General features: G+C 49.1%; 1 protein-coding gene across 2 annotated transcripts in view; it reads left to right on the top strand.

Annotated features, from left to right (window-relative positions):
• The window catches only part of nek11 (NIMA-related kinase 11), a 388,331-nt gene that overhangs the window by 225,379 nt on the left and 142,839 nt on the right, over positions 1-20,113 (top strand). For both annotated transcript variants that reach the window (XM_070879780.1, XM_070879781.1), the window contains one exon: positions 1,682-1,820. In XM_070879780.1, coding sequence (XP_070735881.1) covers positions 1,682-1,820 — 139 coding nt within the window. The remainder of the gene's footprint in view (positions 1-1,681; positions 1,821-20,113) is intronic.

The raw sequence follows: 20,113 nt of genomic DNA, 5'->3' as shown, positions 1-20,113 counted from the left end.
ATTGAGAGAATGCAGCAAAGATTCACCAGGCTGATTCCTGGGATGGCAGGACTGACATATGAGGAGACTGGATCGACTGGGCCTGTATTCACTGGAGTTTAGAAGGATGAGAGGGGATCTCAGAGAAACATATAAAATTCTGACGGGACTGGACAAGCTAGATGCTGGAAGAATGTTCCTGATGTTGGGGAAGTCCAGAACCAGGGGACACAGTCTAAGGATAAGGGGTAAGCCATTTAATACTGAGATGAGGAGAAACTTCTTCACTCAGAGAATTGTGAACCTGTGCAATTCCCTGCCGCAGAGAGTTGTTGAGGCCAGTTCATTGGATATATTCAAGAGGGAGTTAGATATGACCCTTACAGCTAAAAGGATCAAAGGGTATAGAGAGAAAGCAGGAAAGAGGTACTGAGGTGAATGATCAACCATGACCTTATTGAATGGCGGTGCATGTTTCTATGTTTCTCTCTAGCTCGAAGGTTTAAAGTCTGTTTGTAGGCGGGCATGTTGGAATTCAACAGGTGGTGAGGATCTTCTGATGTGCCCCTTTGCTGGCTATGGGGTACTGCCTTGACATGTATTCCTGGGACTTACCCGAATCAAGAAAAAAATGAATTCTTGCATTTATACGAAGAAAGACTTGAATATCTGTAGCTCCTTTCACAACTACCAGACGTCCCAAAGCGCTTTACAGCCAATGAAGTACTTTTGGAGTGTAGTCACTGTTGTAATGTGGGAAATGCGGCAGCCAATTTGCGCACAGCAAGCTCCCACACACAGCAATGTGATAATGACCGGATAATCTGTTTTAGTGATGCTGATTGAGGGATAAATATTGGCCCCAGGACACCGGGGAGAACTCCCCTGCTCTTCTTCGAAATAGTGCCATGGGATCTTTTATGTCTACTTGAGAGAGCAGACGGGGCCTCGGTTTAACGTCTCATCTGAAAGACAGCACCTCTGACAGTGTAGCAGTCCCTCAGTACTGCCCCTCTGACAGTGTGGCGCTCCCTCAGTACTGCCCCTCCAACAGTGCGGCGCCCCCTCAGTACTGCCCCTCCAACAGTGCAGCAGTCCCTCAGTACTGCCCCTCCAACAGTGCAGCACTCCCTCTGTACTGCCCCTCCGACAGTGCAGCACTCCCTCAGTACTGCCCCTCTAACAGTGCGGCGCTCCCTCAGCACTGCCCCTCCGACAGTGCAGCACTCCCTCAGTACTGCCCCTCCAACAGTGCAGCACTCCCTCAGTATTGCCCCTCCGACAGTGCGGCGCTCCCTCAGCACTGCCCCTCCGACAGTGCAGCACTCCCTCAGTACTGCCCCTCTAACAGTGCGGCGCTCCCTCAGCACTGCCCCTCCGACAGTGCAGCACTCCCTCAGTACTGCCCCTCTAACAGTGCGGCGCTCCCTCAGCACTGCACTGGGAATGTCAGCCTAGATTTTTGTGCTCAAGTCTCTGGAGTGAGACTCAAACCTACAGCCTTCTCACTCAGAGCCTCATCTGGCACTTTTTTGAAAAATATTTTAAACGTGCATAGATATATTCATTCCCAGTAGTGAGAACATTTATGAAATTCAACCGACTATTACCAGCTTAGAATATACTCAGACCTAAATTGAAATGATCTTTGTTTTTTCGGTTATGTTTATCTGACAATGTATTTGGGTTTACCTTAAATTAGGAATATAATGAGCAGACCTCACCGAGTATCAACCAGACACATCCAGTGGGGGCACACGATTTCCGCTCACGGGGCCAGCCCGAGCTCCAAGGAAAGCCGATTTCAGATAGACTGTGCATGTCTGATCCAGCAGAGTATGGTAAGAAAGTTCAGCTCTTTTGACAATTACAAGTATTTCCGTCGCACTCACAACGCACATCGGCGTCTAACGGCACGTTGCATGGCAGTGGAATGCAAATGAGCACGAGGATAAATGGCAAAAGTATTGTCAGAAAGCTGGGTCTTTGGGAGGTTTTTTGAAGGCAAAAGAAGGGAGATGACAAGCAATGTTCATAAGAACATAAGAATTAGGAGCAGGAGTCGGCCATTCGGCCCCTCGAGCCTGCTCCGCCATTCAATAAGATCACGGCTGATCTTCGACCTCAACTCCACTTTCCCGCCCGATCCCCATATCCCTCGATTCCCCGAGAGACCAAAAATCTATCGATCTCAGCCTTGAATATACTCAACGACTCAGCATCCACAGCCCTCTGGGGCAGAGAATTCCAAAGATTCACCACCCTCTGAGTGAAGAAATTCCTCCTCATCTCAGTCCTAAATGGCCGAGCCCTTATCCTGAGACTGTGACCCCTGGTTCTAGACTCTCCAGCCCGGGGGAAACATCCTCTCAGCATCTACCCTGTAAGAATTTTGTATGTACCAATGAGATCACCTCTCATTCTTCTAAACTCTAGAGACCAGTTAGCCTAACATCTGTGGTTGGGAAAATGTTGGAGTCCATTATTACAGAAGCAGTAGCAGGACATTTGGAAAAGCAAAATTCGGTCAGGCAGAGTCAGCATGGATTTATGAAGGGGAAGTCAGGTTTGACAAATTTGCTGGAGTTCTTTGAGGATGTAACGAACAGGATGGATAAAGGGGAACCAGTGGATGTGGTGTATTTGGAATTCCAGAAGGCATTTGACAAGGTGCCACATAAAAGGTTACAGCACAAGATAAAAGTTCACGGGGTTGGGGGTAACATATTAGCATGGATAGAGGATTGGCTAACTAACAGAAAACAGAGAGATGGGATAAATGTTTCATTCTCTGGTTGGAAATCAGTAACCAGTGGGGTGCCGCAGGGATCAGTGCTGGGACCCCAACTATTTACAATCTGTATTAACGACTTGGAAGAAGGGACTGAGTATAACGTAGCCAGGTTTGCTGATGATACAAAGATGGGAGGAAAAACAATGTGTGAGGAGGACATTAAAAATCTGCAAAAGGACATAGACAGGTTAAGTGAATGGGCAAACATTTGGCAGATGGAGTATATTGTTGGAAACTGTGAGGTCATGCGCTTTGGCAGAAAAAAAAATCAAAGAGCAAGTTATTATTTAAATGGAGAAAGATTGCAAAGTGCCGCAGTACAGCGGGACCTGGGGGTACTTGTGCATGAAACACAAAAGGTTAGTATGAGGTACAGCAAGTGATCAAGAAGGCCGATGGAATCTTGGCCTTTATTGCAAAGGGGATGGAGTATAAAAGCAGGGAAGTCTTACGACAGGGAAAGAGGCACAGCAAGTGGTGGATGGGGGTGGGGTGAAGGTAAAGGGGCCGAAATTGATCAAATCAGCAGGATTTCTGGAGAAGTCCACTCATGGGGTGAAAAAAGCTGGGGTGAGGGTTTCTGAAAATCGGTAATAATGGGGTGGGAAAGGAAAACGGTCCTGGCAGTGGGTCATTCTCCAAGATTCAGCACCTCTAGCTTAGTGTGCGATGGCAGCCATTGGTAGATTAAATCAGTGGGCAGCACCCTCGCCTCTGAGTCAGAAGGTTGTGGGTTCAAGTCCCACTCCAGAGACTTGAGCTCAAAATTTAGGCTGACACTCCCAGTGCAGTACTGAGGGAGTAATGCACTGTTGGAGGGGCAGTACTGAGGGAGTAACGCACTGTCGGAGGGGCAGTACTGAGGGAGCGCCGCGCTGTCGGAGGGGCAGTACTGAGGGAGCGCTGCGCTGTCGGAGGGGCAGTGCTGAGGGAGCGCCGCACTGTCGGAGGGGCAGTACTGAGGGAGCGCCGCATTGTCGGAGGGGCAGTACTGAGGGAGCGCCGCACTGTCGGAGGGGCAGAACTGAGGGAGCCACGCACTGTCGGAGGGGCAGTACTGAGGGAGTGCTGCACTGTCGGAGGGGCAGTACTGAGGGAGTGCCGCACTGTCGGAGAGGCAGTACTGAGGGAGTGCCGCACTGTCGGAGAGGCAGTACTGAGGGAGCACCGCACTGTCGGAGGGGCAGTATTGAGGGAGCGCCGCACTGTCGGAGGGGCAGTACTGAGGGAGCGCCTCACTGTCGGAGGGGCAGAACTGAGGGAGCACTGCACTGTCGGAGGGGCAGTGCTGAGGGAGTGCTGCACTGTCGGAGTGGCAGTACTGAGGGAGCGCCACACTGTCGGAGGGGCAGAACTGAGGGAGCACTACACTGTCGGAGGGGCAGTGCTGAGGGAATGCCGCACTGTCGGAGGGGCAATACTGAGGGAGCGCTGCACTGTCAGAGGGTCCGTACTGAGGGAGCGCTGCACTGTCGGAGGGGCAGTACTGAGGGAGCACTGCACTGTCGGAGGGGCAGTACTGAGGGAGCACTGAACTGTCGGAGGGACACTGTTTCGAAGAAGAGCAGGGGAGTTATCCCCTGTGTCCTGGGCCAATATTTCATCATCATAGGCAGTCCCTCAAAATCGAGAAAGACTTGCTCTAAAAGTGAGTTCTCAGGTGACTGAACAGTCCAATACGGAAATTACAGTCTCTGTCACAGGTGGGACAGACAGTGGTTGAGGGAAGGGGTGGGTGGGACTGGTTTGCCGCACGCTCCTTCCGCTGCCTGCGCTTGCTTTCTGCATGCTCTCGGCGATGAAACTCGAGGTGCTCAGCGCCCTCCCGGATGCACTTCCTCCACTTAGGGTGGTCTCTGGCCAGGGACTCCCAGGTGTTGGTGTGGATGTTGCATTTTGTCAAGGAGGGCATGAAATGTTTCCTTTGCCCAATAGGAGTTCTGAGTAGAGCGCTTGCTTTGGGAGTCTTGTGTCAGGCATGTGAACAATGTGGCCCGCCCAACAGAGCTGGTCGAGTGTGGTCAGTGCTTCGATGCTGGGGATGTTGGCCTGGTTGAGAACGCTGACAAATGGTGCGTCTGTCCTCCCAGGGGATTTGCAGGATCTTGCGGAGACATCGTTGGTGGTATTTCTCCTGAGATTTGAGGTGTCTACTGTACATGGTCCATGTCTCTGAGCCACACAGGAGGGCGGGTATTACTACAGCCCTGTAGACCATGAGCCAGATTTTAGGGCGTGATCTTCGAACACTCTATTCCTCAGGCGGCTGAAGGCTGCACTGGCGCACTGGAGGCGGTGTTGAACCTCGTCATTGATGTCTGCCCTCGCTGATAGGAGGCTCCCGAGGTATGGAAAGTCCAGGGCCACGCCATGGATCTTGATGACTGGGGGGGAACACTGCTGTGTGGCGGGGTCAGGTTGGTGGAGGACCTTTGTCTTACGGATATTTGGTGTAAGGCCCATGCTTTCGTATGCTTCAGTGAGGTGTTGACTATGACTTGGAGTTCAGCCTCTGAATGTGCGCAGACGCAAGCGTCGTCCGCGTACTGTAGTTCGACAATGGTCTTGGACCTGGCCTGGAAACGACGAAGGTTGAACAGGTTCCCACTGGTTCTGTAGTTTAGTTCCACTCCAGCAGGGAGCTTGTTGAGTGTGAGGTGGAGCATGGCAGCGAGGAAGATCGAGAAGAGGGTTGGCGCGATGATGCAGCCCTGTTTGACCCTGGGCCAGAGGCGGATTGGGTCTGTGATGGATCTGTTGGTCAGGATATTTATCCCTCATTAAACATAAAAGATTACTGCACAAGATAAAAGTTCACGGGGTTGGGGGTAATATATTAGCATGGTTAGAGGATTGGCTAACTAACAGAGAACAGAGAGTCGGGATAAATGGGTCATTTTCTGGTTGGCAACCAGTAACTAGTGGGGTGCCACAGGGATCAGTGCTGGGACCCCAACTATTTACAATCTATATTAACGACTTGGAAGAAGGGACCGAGTGTAACGTAGCCAAGTTTGCTGACGATACAAAGATGGGAGGAAAAGTAATGTGTGAGGGGGACACAAAAAATCTGCAAAAGGACATAGGAGAGTGGGCAAAAATTTGGCAGATGGAGTATAATGTTGGAAAGTGTGAGGTCATGCACTTTGGCAGAAAAAATCAAAGAGCAAGTTATTATTTAAATGGAGAAAGATTACAAAGTGCCGCAGTACAGCGAGACCTGGGGGTACTTGTGCATGAAACACAAAAGGATAGTATGCAGGTACAGCAAGAGATCAGGAAGGCCAATGGTATCTTGGCCTTTATTGCAAAGGGGATGGAGTATAAAAGCAGGGAATTCTTACTGCAGCTATATAAGGTATTGGTGAGGCCACACCTGGAATACAGTTTTGGTTTCCATATTTATGAAAGGATATACTTGCTTTGGAGGCAGTTCAGAGAAGGTTCACTCGGTTGATCCCGGGGATGAGGGGGTTGATTTATGAGGAAAGGTTGAGTAGGTTGGGCCTCTACTCATTAGAATTCAGAAGAATGAGAGGTGATCTTATCGAAATGTATAAGATTATGAGGGGGCTTACAAGGTGGATGTAGAGAGGATGTTTCCACTGATGGGGGAGACTAGAACTAGAGGGCATGATCTTAGAATAAGGAGCCACTCATTTAAAACAGAGGAGAAATTTCTTCTCTCAGTGGGTTGTAAATCTGTGGAATTCGCTGCCTCAGAGAGCTGTGGAAGCTGGGTCATTGAATAAATTTAAGACAGAAATAGACAGTTTCTTAAACGATAAGGCGATAAGTGTTTATGGAGAGCGGGTGGGGAAGTTGAGCTGAGTCCATGATCGGTTCAGCCATGATCTTATTGAATAGCGGAGCAGGCTTGAGGGGCCGTATGCATCTACTCCTGCTCCTATTTCTCATGTTCTATGTTCTAACATCATTAAAAAGAGATGATCTGCTCATTATCACATTGCTGTATGTGAGAGCTTGCTGGAGGAAGAGCATCCGGGAGGGCGCTGAGCACCTCGGGTCTCATCGCCGAGAGCATGCAGAAACCAAGCGCAGGCAGCGGAAGGAGCGTGGGGCAACCCAGAATCCCCACCCACCTTAACTTAAGCACGCGCTTATTTGCACTAGCAAAATGCTATGACTGGGTCTCCATGATCACATGACCTGATTGTTGATTGGTCCCCTTGGAGGATACGACACACCCAGTAGTTTCCCTGGAATGTGTAATTGGAACCGCCCAGCCCAAGTTCTCTGTGACTTTGCAAAGTGTAATTCGAGCCATTGTGACTGCCGACTCCAGACAGGATAGAGCTCCCCCATCCCCAGTCCAAGTTCCTGAGTTCGCCCCCCTATGCCCCCCCCCCCCCAACCCCCCAACAAGCCCAAGTTCCTGCCTCTTCCCAGCGGCAGCAGCACAGCTCAGAAAAGCACTGTACAAGCCCCACTTCCGATTTTGGGTCCGAGGCGTCTGCGCATGCGCGGGAAGATGGGAGGCGGAGTCCGGGGGGGCGTGGTGGTGCGCATGCGTAGGCGTTGGGGTCGGAGTTCAGAACGCTCCGGCGCAGAAGGTCGCTCAAAAAAACTGAGTGCACATAATCACTCTGTTAATCTTGTCAACCCCTCGGACTGCTCTGATGTAAACCATTCCTGAAATGTTATGTGCGTTGTTGAGAGATTTTCCCACAGGGTTAATCTCTGTAATAAAAAGAAATATGCCAATCTCATTTCTGTAGATCTGATACGATGAGCTCGATTAAGTATTCCCTTGGTTCTCTTTGTTTCTCAGTTGAGCTTTCTGTCTCCTTTTCCCCTTCTTTATACGCAGGTTAATAACTCCCACATCTCTCCCTTTCCCTGACTGTCAGATCGAGCCCTTGATGTTCTTTTCAAGTTTGATTTTGTGCCAAATAAGTTGATTCTCTAATGGCCAGCCTGGCTCCTTCATCGAGAGAGATTGGCAGCCAGTGGTGTCGCGAACCAGCATCTTCAGAAGTCAGTGAGAGCGGAAGCTGACTGATCTCATGTCCTTCCCCTCCGTAAAGGGCAGTGCGTCACCGACATTCGGTGCCTCTGTGTGAGGGGAGGACTTCGAAGTGCATGGGAGCCGCACCTGGCCAGTGTCAGTGTGGCTCAGTGGGCAGCACTCACTCTCTTGCTTCTGAGTCAGGAGGCTGTGGGTTCAAGTCCCACTCCAGAGACTTGAGCAGAAAAATCTAGACTGACACTCCCAGTGCAGTACTGAGGGTTTGCTGCACTGTCAGAGGGGCAGTACTGAGGGATTGCTGCACTGTTAGAGGGGCAGTACTGAGGGATTGCTGCACTGTCAGAGGGGCAGTACTGAGGGAGTGCCGCACTGTTGGAGGGGCACTACTGAGGGATTGCTGCACTGTCAGGGGGCAGTACTGAGGGAGTGCCGCACTGTTGGAGGGGCACTACTGAGGGATTGCTGCACTGTCAGAGGGGCAGTACTGAGGGAGTGCCGCACTGTTGGAGGGGCACTACTGAGGGATTGCTGCACTATCAGAGGGGCAGTACTGAGGGAGCGCCGCACTGTTGGAGGGGCACTACTGAGGGATTGCTGCACTGTCAGAGGGGCAGTACTGAGGGAGTGCCGCACTGTCAGAGGGGTAGTACTGAGGGAGCGCCGCACTGTCGGAGGGGCAGTGCTGAGGGAGCGCCGCACTGTCGGAGGGGCAGTACTAAGGGAGCACTGCACTGTGGGAGGGGCAGTACTGAGGGAGTGCTGCACTGTCGGACGGGCAGTACTGAGGGAGCACTGCACTGTGGGAGGGGCAGTACTGAGGGAGTGCTGCACTGTCGGAGGGGCAGTACTGCGGGAGTGCTGCACTGTCGGAGGGGCAGTACTGAGGGAGCGCCACACTGTCGGAGGGGCAGTACTGAGGGAGCGCCGCACTGTCGGAGGGGCAGTACTGAGGGAACGCCGCACTGTCGGAGGGGCAGTACTGAGGGAGCGCCGCACTGTCGGAGGGGCAGTACTGAGGGAGTGCCGCACTGTCGGAGATGCCGTCTTTCAGACGAGATGTTAAACCGAGGCCCCGTTTGCTCTCTCAGGTGGATGTAAAAGAACCCACGGCACTATTTCGAAGAAGAGCATGGGAGTTATCCCCGGTGTCCTGGAACCAATATTTATTCCTTAACCGACATAACAAAAGACTGATGATCTGGTCATTATCACATTGCTGTGCATGGGAGCTTGCTGTGCGCAAATTGGCTGCCGTGTTTCCCACATTACAACAGTGACTACACTTCAAAAAGTGCTTCATTGGCTGTAAAGCGCTTTGGGTTTTCCTGAGCGCATGAAAGGCTCTGTAGAATGTTAGAAATAACCTCTTTACGGCTATCTCTGGTCACTTTAAATAATCAGGTTCGAGTGCAAACCAATATGCTGGGCATATTGTGTTTAATCAGAGTTTAAGACAGAATATAACACATTAGTTAGACAGCAAAAATATACGACCATGACAAGTGGCTGATACCGATCCGATTGGACAGACGATGGACACACGTGAGCAATTCTCTTCATTTCGTCTAGAATGTCTCCTTTTTCTCTCTCTTCTGTCTGTGTGCTTCCTTCCCCCCCTCTCTCTCTCTTTTCCGTCTGTGAGTACAAGCTTCCGGGAGGTCACCTATTTTTAGGGTCTGGCCTGAACTGGAATATTGACAAGACCTTTTATAGAAACTTACAGCACGGAAGGAGGCCATTTCTGCCCATCGTATCCGCACCGGCCGACCAAGAGCTACCCAGCCTAATCCCACTTTCCAGCACTCGGTCCGTAGCCCTGTAGGTTACAGCACTTCAGGTGCACATCCAAGTAGTTTTTAAATGTGGTGAGGGTTTCTGCCTCTACCACCCTTTCAGGCAGTGAGTTCCAGACCCCCACCACCCTCTGGGTGAAAACATTTTCCCTCAAATCCCCTCTAAAGCGTCTATCAATTACTTTAAATCTATGCCCCCCTAGTCGTTGACCCCTCTGCTAAGGGAAATAAGCCCTTTCGATCCACTATATCCAGGCCCCTTATAATTTTATACACCTCAATGAGGTCTCCCCTCAGCCTCCTTTGTTCCAATGAAAACAAATCCAGCCTATCTAATCTGTCTTCATAGCTAAAATTCTCCACTCCCGGCAACATCCTCGTAAATCCCCTCTGTATCCTCTTCAGTGCAATCACGTCCTTCCTGTAATGTGACCAGAACTGCACGCAGTACTCCAGCTGTGGCCTAACCAGTGTTTCATACAGTTCAAGCATAACCCCCCCCCTGCTCTTGTATTCTATGCCTCGGCTAATAAAGGCAAACATTCCAGATGCCTTCTTAACCATCTTATCTACCTGGCCTGCTACTTTCAGGGATCTGTGGACATGCACTCCAAGGTCCCTTCGTTCCTCTACAATTCTCAGTATCCTGCCATTTAATGTGTATTCCATTTCCTTGTTAACCCTCCCAAAATTCATTACCTCACACTTCTCTGGATTAAATTCCATTTGCCACTGTTCTACCCACCTGACCAGTTAGAAACATAGAAACATAGAAAATAGGTGCAGGAGCAGGCCATTCAGCCCTTCTAGCCTGCACCGCCATTCAATGAGTTCATGGCTGAACATGAAACTTCAGTACCCACTTCCTGCTTTCACGCCATACCCCTTGATCCCCCGAGTAGTAAGGACTTCATCTAACTCCCTTTTGAATATATTTAGTGAATTGGCCTCAACTACTTCCTGTGGTAGAGAATTCCACAGGTTCACCACCCTCTGGGTGAAGAAGTTTCTCCTTATCTCGGTCCTAAATGGCTTACCCTTTATCCTTAGACTGTGACCCCTGGTTCTGGACTTCCCCAACATTGGGAACATTCTTCCTGCATCCAACCTGTCCAAACCCGTCAGAATTTTAAACGTTTCTATGAGGTCCCCTCTCACTCTTCTGAACTCCAGTGAATACAAGCCCAGTTGATCCAGTCTTTCTTGATAGGTCAGTCCCACCATCCCGGGAATCAGTCTGGTGAATCTTCGCTGCACTCCCTCAATAGCAAGAATGTCCTTCCTCAAGTTAGGAGACCAAAACTGTACACAATACTCCAGGTGTGGCCTCACCAAGGCCCTGTACAACTGTAGCAACACCTCCCTGCCCCTGTACTCAAATCCCCTCGCTATGAAGGCCAACATGCCATTTGCTTTCTTAACCGCCTGCTGTACCTGCATGCCAACCTTCAATGACTGATGTACCATGACACCCAGGTCTCGTTGCACCTTCCCTTTTCCTAATCTGTCACCATTCAGATAATAGTCTGTCTCTCTGTTTTTACCACCAAAGTGGATAACCTCACATTTATCCACATTATACTTCATCTGCCACGCATTTGCCCACTCACCTAACCTATCCAAGTCACTCTGTAGCCTCATAGCATCCTCCTCGCAGCTCACACTGCCACCCAACTTAGTGTCATCCGCAAATTTGGAGATACTACATTTAATCCCCTCGTCTAAATCATTAATGTACAATGTAAACAGCTGGGGCCCCAGCACAGAACCCTGCGGTACCCCACTAGTCACTGCCTGCCATTCCAAAAAGTACCCATTTACTCCTACTCTTTGCTTCCTGTCTGACAACCAGTTCTCAATCCACGTCAGCACACTACCCCCAATCCCATGTGCTTTAACTTTGCACATTAATCTCCCGTGTGGGACCTTGTCGAAAGCCTTCTGAAAGTCCAAATATACCACATCAACTGGTACTCCTTTGTCCACTTTATTGGAAACATCCTCAAAAAATTCCAGAAGATTTGTCAAGCATGATCTCCCTTTCACAAATCCATGCTGACTTGGACCTATCATGTCACCATTTTCCAAATGCGCTGCTATGACATCCTTAATAATTGATTCCATCATTTTACCCACTACTGAGGTCAGGCTGACCGGTCTATAATTCCCTGCTTTCTCTCTCCCTCCTTTTTTAAAAAGTGGGGTTACATTGGCTACCCTCCACTCGATAGGAACTGATCCAGAGTCAATGGAATGTTGGAAAATGACTGTCAATGCATCCGCTATTTCCAAGGCCACCTCCTTAAGTACTCTGGGATGCAGTCCATCAGGCCCTGGGGATTTATCGGCCTTCAATCCCATCAATTTCCCCAACACAATTTCCCGACTAAAAAAGATTTCCCTCAGTTCCTCCTCCTTAATAGACCCTCTGACCACTTTTATATCCGGAAGGTTGTTTGTGTCCTCCTTAGTGAATACTGAACCAAAGTACTTGTTCAATTGGTCTGCCATTTCTTTGTTCCCCGTTATGACTTCCCCTGATTCTGACTGCAGGGGACCTACGTTTGTCTTTACTAACCTTTTTCTCTTTACATACCTATAGAAACTTTTGCAATCCGCCTTAATGTTCCCTGCAAGCTTCTTCTCGTACTCCATTTTCCCTGCCCTAATCAAACCCTTTGTCCTCCTCTGCTGAGTTCTAAATTTCTCCCAGTCCCCAGGTTCGCTGCTATTTCTGGCCAATTTGTATGCCATTTCCTTGGCTTTAATACTATCCCTGATTTCCCTAGATAGCCACGGTTGAGCCACCTTCCCTTTTTTATTTTTACGCCAGACAGGAATGTACAATTGTTGTAATTCATCCATGCGGTCTCTAAATGTCTGCCATTGCCCATCCACAGTCAACCCCTAAAGTATCATTAGCCAATCTATCTTAGCCAATTCATGCCTCATACCTTCAAAGTTACCCTTCTTTAAGTTCTGGACCATGGTCTCTGAATTAACTGTTTCATTCTCCATCCTAATGCAGAATTCCACCATATTATGGTCACTCTTCCCCAAGGGGCCTCGCACAATGAGATTGCTAACTAATCCTCTCTCATTACACAGCACCCAGTCTAAGATGGCCTCCCCCCTAGTTGGTTCCTCGACATATTGGTCTAGAAAACCATCCCTTATGCACTCCTCCACCGTATTGCTTCCAGTTTGGCTAGCCCAATCTATGTGCATATTAAAGTCACCCATTATAACTGCTGCACCTTTATTGCATGCACTCCTAATTTCCTGTTTGATGCCCTCCCCAACATCACTACTACTGTTTGGAGGTCTGTATACAACTCCCACTAACGATTTTTGCCCTTTAGTGTTCTGCAGCTCTACCCATATAGATTCTACATCATCCAAGCTAATGTCTTTCCTAACTATTGCATTAATCTCCTCTTTAACCAGCAATGCTACCCCACCTCCTTTTCCTTTTATTCTATCCTTCCTGAATGTTGAATACCCCTGGATGTTGAGTTCCCAGCCCTGATCATCCTGGAGCCACGTCTCCGTAATCCCAATCACATCATATTTGTTAACATCTATTTGCACAGTTAATTCATCCACCTTATTGCGGATACTCCTTGCATTAAGACACAAAGCCTTCAGGCTTGCTTTTTTAACACCCTTTGTCCTTCTAGAATTTTGCTGTACAGTGGCCCTTTTTGTTCTTTGCCTTGGGTTTCTCTGCCCTCCACTTTTCCTCATCTCCTTTCTGTCTTTTGCTTTTGCCTCATTTTTGTCACCCTCTGTCTCCCTGCATAGGTTCCCATCCCCCTGCAATATTAGTTTAACTCCTCCCCAACAGCACTAGCAAACACTCCCCCTAGGACATTGGTTTCGGACCTGCCCAGGTGCAGACCGTCCGGTTTGTACTGGTCCCACCTCCCCCAGAACCGGTTCCAATGCCCCAAGAATTTGAATCCCTCCCTGCTGCACCACTGCTCAAGCCATGTATTCATCTGCGCTATCCTGCGATTCCTACTCTGACTAGCACGTGGCACTGGTAGCAATCCCGAGATTACTACTTTTGAGGTCTACTTTTTAATTTAGCTCCTAGCTCCTTAAATTCTTTTCGTAGGACCTCATCCCTTTTTTTACCTATGTCGTTGGTACCAATGTGCACCACGACAACTGGCTGTTCTCCCTCCCATTTCAGAATGTCCTGCACCCGCTCCGAGACATCCTTGACCCTTGCACCAGGGAGGCAACATACCATCCTGATTGATTGATATCTTCCGGCATTGACCTATAGAGATTCCCCTAAAAACCCGCTATCCAAACCGTGTCGTGTTCTTTGTCTCGATTCTTGATTCAAGAACTCGCCCTAAAGATGTCTTACGATTTTGGCCACAAAATCCTAAGACATCTTTGTTTGTACTTTTCCCGAAGATGCTTTTCTGTGGAATTCCTTTAATCTCTCTCTGTCCCTGTCCTCTCTTGTACAATCAATACAAGGCCTTAGTCCTCTACGCTATGAATTATGACCCAAAGGAGAGCTTTCTCACTCTAACCAGTCGTTAACTTCTTCACGATGTAGCAACCCGCCATGTGTTTACGTTAAATTCTACCAACTTCCTTCCATTATCTGCGCTAGCGGTTCTGTTCAGCTAACTTCAAATCCTACCTTAGCATTATACATAAAATACATAAACAAGGTTCAAGTCTTAACTTGAAAACAACAGATAATCGCTTAGCAACAGGGAGATTGTATATAGTACAAAGAACAAGACCCTCTGTAGGAAACCAATACATGAGCATTCCTAAGCATTTCTCTGGTCCGAAGAGACGTTTCGTCTGGATTCGAACACTCCCATTTAAACACAACTTTTTCCCATCACAGTTTTAGTCACATGAATATATACATTTTTAGGCCTCTTTAGTTTCTAACAGCATTGCAAGTCTTCTTTTTCTGTGCACTAGTGTGGCACCACCACTTTTAATCTCATCATTTGTATTTGTTTACCCCATATATTGTATATTTATGGTGGATCAAGGTGTTGAATGCCACTTCAGAGAATTAAATATTTCTCCACTTTTGGCTCTCGGGGACCCCGATATTTACTTAGGGGTGTGAGGGGGAGGTGTATCGGCCGGCCACCCAGAAATACCGGTTTCCCGGAAGCTCTGCCGATTAATGGCGGGACCGGATTTAAACTTTCCGACTCTGTTTCCTGGCAGGTCAACCAGCTTGGGCCGGTAGGCCTGTGACACCAGACCGCAGCCACGGAGCGGAGGGAGGGTGGGGGAGAGATAAGGAGGGAAGGAGGGAGAGCGCGGGGGGGAGAGGGAGTGGGGGAGGGAAAGAGGAAACGAGAGGGGGGAGGGAGGGAGAGATGAAGTGAGGGAGGGGGAGAGAGGAAGTCAGGGGCGAAGGGAGAGAGGGAGTGAGGGAGGGAGAGAGAGGGTGGGATGGAGGGAGAGGGAAGGAGGGAGGAAGAGAGGGAGAGGGAAGGAGGGAGGGAGAGCGGAAGGGAGGGAGAGATTGAGTGAGGGAGGGAGAGAGTTTGGGAGGGAGAGAAGGAGGGAGGGAGGGCGAGAGAGAGAGAGGTAGGGAGAGAGAGTGCGAGGGAGAGATGGAGGTAAGGAGGGAGGGAGAGAAGGAGGTTGGGAGGGAGGGAAGGAGAGAGGAAGTGAGGGAGGGGGAGAGAGGGAGGGATAGAGGGAAGGAAGGAGAGAGAGACTGTAGGTCAGGTTTCAGAGGGAGGGCGATCGTGGGGAGGAATGCAGGTGAGCACTGCTGCTCCTCCCGGCCCATGAGCAGTGCTAGAAAAGGCACGTATCTGTTCCATCCTCACCTTCCTTTCAGCTGCCGGGTTTTCCCAAGCCGGGAGACCCGGCCAGTCAGCATTAGGTTTGTAGCGAACATAGATAGGAGGCACGCAGACCGTTCAAACATTGTAACATCGGAGCCGCCTCTGTAGAGCAGATGTTCGCTCGCCCGCCGTCCGACCCGTCTCCGGTTAAAATGGGAGGCGGTGGGTTAGCTTAGAGTTTCCCATGTAAAAGATTTATAACCCGCCCGCCCACCCCTCCACCTGCCCCCCTCCCGCCTCTCACCCCAGCCTATGCTGGGATGGTGGGGTTGGGTTAAAATGACATACACAGTGTCCAGTGTCCACTTGCTTCCATAACTATGATCGCCTATTTCCACCTCCGTAACATCGCCCGTCTCCACCCCAGCCTCAGCTTATTCGCTGCTGAAGCCCTCATCCGAGCCTTTGTTACCTCTAGACTTGACTATTCCCACATTCTACACTACGTAAACTAGAGGTGATCCAAAACTCGGCTGCCCCATGTCCTAACTCGCACCATGACCCGCTCACCCATCACCCCCTGTGCTCGCTGCCCGTGTCCTAACTCACACCAGGTCCCACTCATCCATCACCCCCCCATGTCCTAACTCGCACCAAGTCCCACTCACCCATCACCCCCTGTGCTCGCTGCCCCGTGTCCTAACTCACACCAAGTCCCACTCACCCATCACCCCCCCATGTCCTAACTCGCGCCGAGTCCCGCTCACCCATTACCCCCTGTGCTCGCTGCCCCGTGTCCTAACTCGCGCCGAGTCCCGCTCACCCATCACCCCCTGTGCTCGCTGCCCTGTGTCCTAACTCGCACCGAGTCCCGCTCACCCATCACCCCCTGTGCTCGCTGCCCTGTGTCCTAACTCGCACCGAGTCCCGCTCACCCATCACCCCCTGTGCTCGCTGCCCTGTGTCCTAACTTGCACCAAGTCCCGCTCACCCATCACCCCTGTGCTCACTGACCTACACTGGCTCCCAGTTAAGCAACACCTCGATTTTAAAATTCTCATCCTTGTTTACAAATCCCTCCATGGCCCTCGCCCCTCCCTATCTCTGTAATCTCCTCCAGCCTCACAACCCCCCAAGATGTCTGCGCTCCTCTAATTCTGCCCCCTTGAGCATCCCTGATTATAATCGCTCCACCATCGGTGGCCGTGCCTTCTGTTGTCTGGGCCCCAAGCTCTGGAACTCCCTCCCTAAACCTCTCCGCCTCTCTACCTCTCTTTCCTCCTTCAAGACGCTCCTTAAAACTGACCTCTTTGACCAAGGTCACCTGCTAATATCTACTTATGCGGCTCGGTGTCAAATAAAAAAAAAAAATCGCATAATACTCCTGTGAAGCGTCTTGGGACGTTTCACTACGTTGAAGGCGCTATATAAATAGAAGTTGTTGTTGTACGCTATACCTGTCTATACTGAGACTGAACAATGTGACTTCAGCCAACATCAGTGTGGCAGGCACCAGGTGTGATTTTTTTTGTTTCATTTCATGCACTGGCAAGTCCTGCGGTCTGTGAGTGAGATTGCCAATTGAAATGGAATTGAGAGTAATTTTGTGCTGTAACGCTGTGCCGCTCAAAGCTGGGGTGACTCGGCCCCAACTCATTTCAGCCTAAACACTCCTAACCAACAATAAAGTGGAGGGGCTCATCCCAGTGAGCTGGGCTTGACTTGAGTCCAGATTCTAGAGTGCGTTCACCCCTTGCACCATCTGAGCCTTTCAAATAAAATCACCTTTTGACAAAAAATATTTCTAAGGCAATAGTCCCTCCAGTGTGATTCTCTGATATATCACAGCCTGTGATCCATGTTGCAAGGGGGTTGGAGTACAAGAGTAAGGAAGTCTTACTACAATTGTACAGGGCTTTGGTGAGACCACACCTGGAGTACTGTGCACAGTTTTGGTCTGAGGAAGGATATACTTGCCTTGGAGTCGGTGCAACGAAGGTTCACCAGACTGATCCCTGGGTTGTCCTATGAGCAGAGATTGAGTAGATTGGGCCGATACTCTCTGGAGTTTAGAAGAATGAGAGGTGATCTCATTGAAACATACAAGATTCTGAGGGGGATTGACAGGGTAGATGCTGAGAGGATGTTTCCCCCGGGCTGGAGCGTCTAGAACCAGGGGTCACAGTCTCAGGATAAGGGGTCGGCCATTTAGGACTGAGATGAGGAGGAATTTCTTCACTCAGAGGGTGGTGAATCTTTGGAATTCTCTGCCCCAGAGGGCTGTGGATGCTGAGTCGTTGAGTATATTCAAGGCTGAGATCGATAGATTTTTGGACTCTCGGGGAATCGAGGGATATGGGGATCGGGCGGGAAAGTGGAGTTGAGGTCGAAGATCAGCCGTGATCTTATTGAATGACGGAGCAGGCTCGAGGGGCCGAATGGCCGACTCCTGCTCCTAATTCTTATGTTATGTATTTATCCCTGGGTTGCTCAGAAAATAGATTAAAGTGTAGGACAGTTGATGAACAGTGGTGTACATTTAATATTTCACAACTCTCGAAAAATATATTCCAGTGAGGAGGAAAGGGTGTAAGAGGAAAGATAGCCATCCGTGGCTAACTAAAGAAATAAAGGACGGTATCCAATTAAAAACAAGGGCATACAATGTGGCCAAAACTAGTGGGAGGACAGAAGACTGGGAAGCTTTTAAAAGTCAACAAAGAATGACTAAAAAAATGATTAAGAAAGGGAAGATAGACTATGAAAGTAAACTAGCACGAAAGAAAAAACAGATAGCAAGAGTTTCTATAGGTATATAAAAAGGAAAAGAGTGGTTAGACCAAATGTTGGTCCCTTAGAAGACGAGACTGGGAAATTAGTAATGGGGAACATGGAGATGGCAGAAACTCTGAACAAATATTTTGTATCAGTCTTTACGGTAGAGGACACCAACAATATTCCGACAGTGGATAGTCAAGGGGCTATAGCGGGGGAGGAACTTAACACAATCACAATCACTAAGGAGGTGGTACTCAGTAAGATAATGGGACTAAAGGCAGATAAATCCCCTGGACCTGATGGCTTGTATCCTCGGGTCTTAAGAGAAGTAGCGGCAGGGACAGTGGATGCATTGGTTGTAATTTACCCAAATTCCCTGAATTCTGGGGAGGTCCCAGCAGATTGGAAAACCACAAATATAAAGCCCCTATTTAAAAAAGGAGGCAGACAAAAAGCAAGGACCAGTTAGCCTAACATCTGTGGTTGGGAAAATGTTGAAGTCCATTATTAAAGAAGCAGTAGCAGGACATTTGCTGGAATTCTTTGAGGATGTAACGAACAGGATGGATAAAGGGGAACCAGTGGATGTGGTGTATTTGGACTTCCAGAAGGTATTTGACAAGGTGCCACATAAAAGGTTACTGCACAAGATAAAAGTTCACGGGATTTGGGGTAATATATTATCATGGATAGAGGATTGGCTAACTAACAGAAAACAGAGAGATGGGATAAATGGTTCATTCTCTGGTTGGAAATCAGTAACCAGTGGGGTGCCGCAGGGATCGGTGCTGGAACCCCAACTATTTACAATCTGTATTAACGACTTGGAAGCAGGGACTGAGTGTAACGTAGCCAAGTTTGCTGATGATACAAAGTTGGGAGGAAAAACAATGTGTGAGGAGGACACAAAAAATCTGCAAAAGGACATAGACAGTCTGAGTGAGTGGGCAAAAGCTTGGCAGATGGAGTATAATGTTGGAACGTGTGAGGTCATGCACTTTGGCAGAAATAAAATCAAAGAGCAAGTTATTATTTAAATGGAGAAAGATTGCAAGATGCTGCAGTACAGCAGGACCTGGGGGTACTTGTGCATGAAACACAAAAGGATAGTATGCAGGTACAGCAAGTGATCAGGAAGGCCAATGGAATCTTGGCCTTTATTGCAGAGGGGATGGAATATAAAAGCAGGGAAGTCTTGCTACAACTATACAGGGTATTGGTGAGGCCACACCTGGAATACTGCATGCAGTTTTGGTTTCAATATTTACGAAAGGATATACTTGCTTTGGAGGCAGTTCAGAGAAGGTTCACTCGGTTGATTCCGGAGATGAGGGGGTTGACTTATGAGGAAAGGTTGAGGAGGTTGGGCCTCCACTCATCGGAGTTCAGAAGAATGAGAGGTGATCTTATCGAAACGTATAAGATTATGAGGGGGCTCGACAAGGTGGATGCAGAGAGGATGTTTCCACTGATGGGGGAGACTAGAACTAGGGGGCATAATCTTAGAATAAGGGGCAGCCCATTTAAAACTGAGATGAGGAGAAATTTCTTCTCTCAGAGGGTTGTAAATCTGTGGAATTCGCTGCCACAGAGAGCTGTGGAAGCTGGGACATTAAATAAATTTAAGACAGAAATAGACAGTTTCTTAAACGTTAAGGGAATAAGGGGTTATGGGGAGCGGGCAGGGAAATGGAGCTGAGTCCATGATCAGATCAGCCATGACCGTGTTAAATGGCGGAGCAGGCTCGAGGGGCCGTATGGCCTGCTTCCTGCTCCTATTTCTTATGTTCTTATACACAAGCTGTATGAAACAATCTTTTTAGAACAAGGCCCCAGGTCACACTTGAATCCCCGGCCTAATGCAAAACATTTACTCAGCCCCTTGGCTGTGCTATTTTCGACTGGGGACCTGCTTGATGCTGATCTCAGCTGATAGGTGCATATTATTCTGGTCAGACCACATCGTGAGTACTGTGTCTAGTTC

The sequence above is a fragment of the Pristiophorus japonicus genome, chromosome 5, assembly GCF_044704955.1.
Source record: "Pristiophorus japonicus isolate sPriJap1 chromosome 5, sPriJap1.hap1, whole genome shotgun sequence".
In the NCBI taxonomy this organism is placed as follows: Eukaryota; Metazoa; Chordata; class Chondrichthyes; family Pristiophoridae; genus Pristiophorus; species Pristiophorus japonicus.
This window is presented reverse-complemented; position numbering and strand designations above follow the sequence as displayed.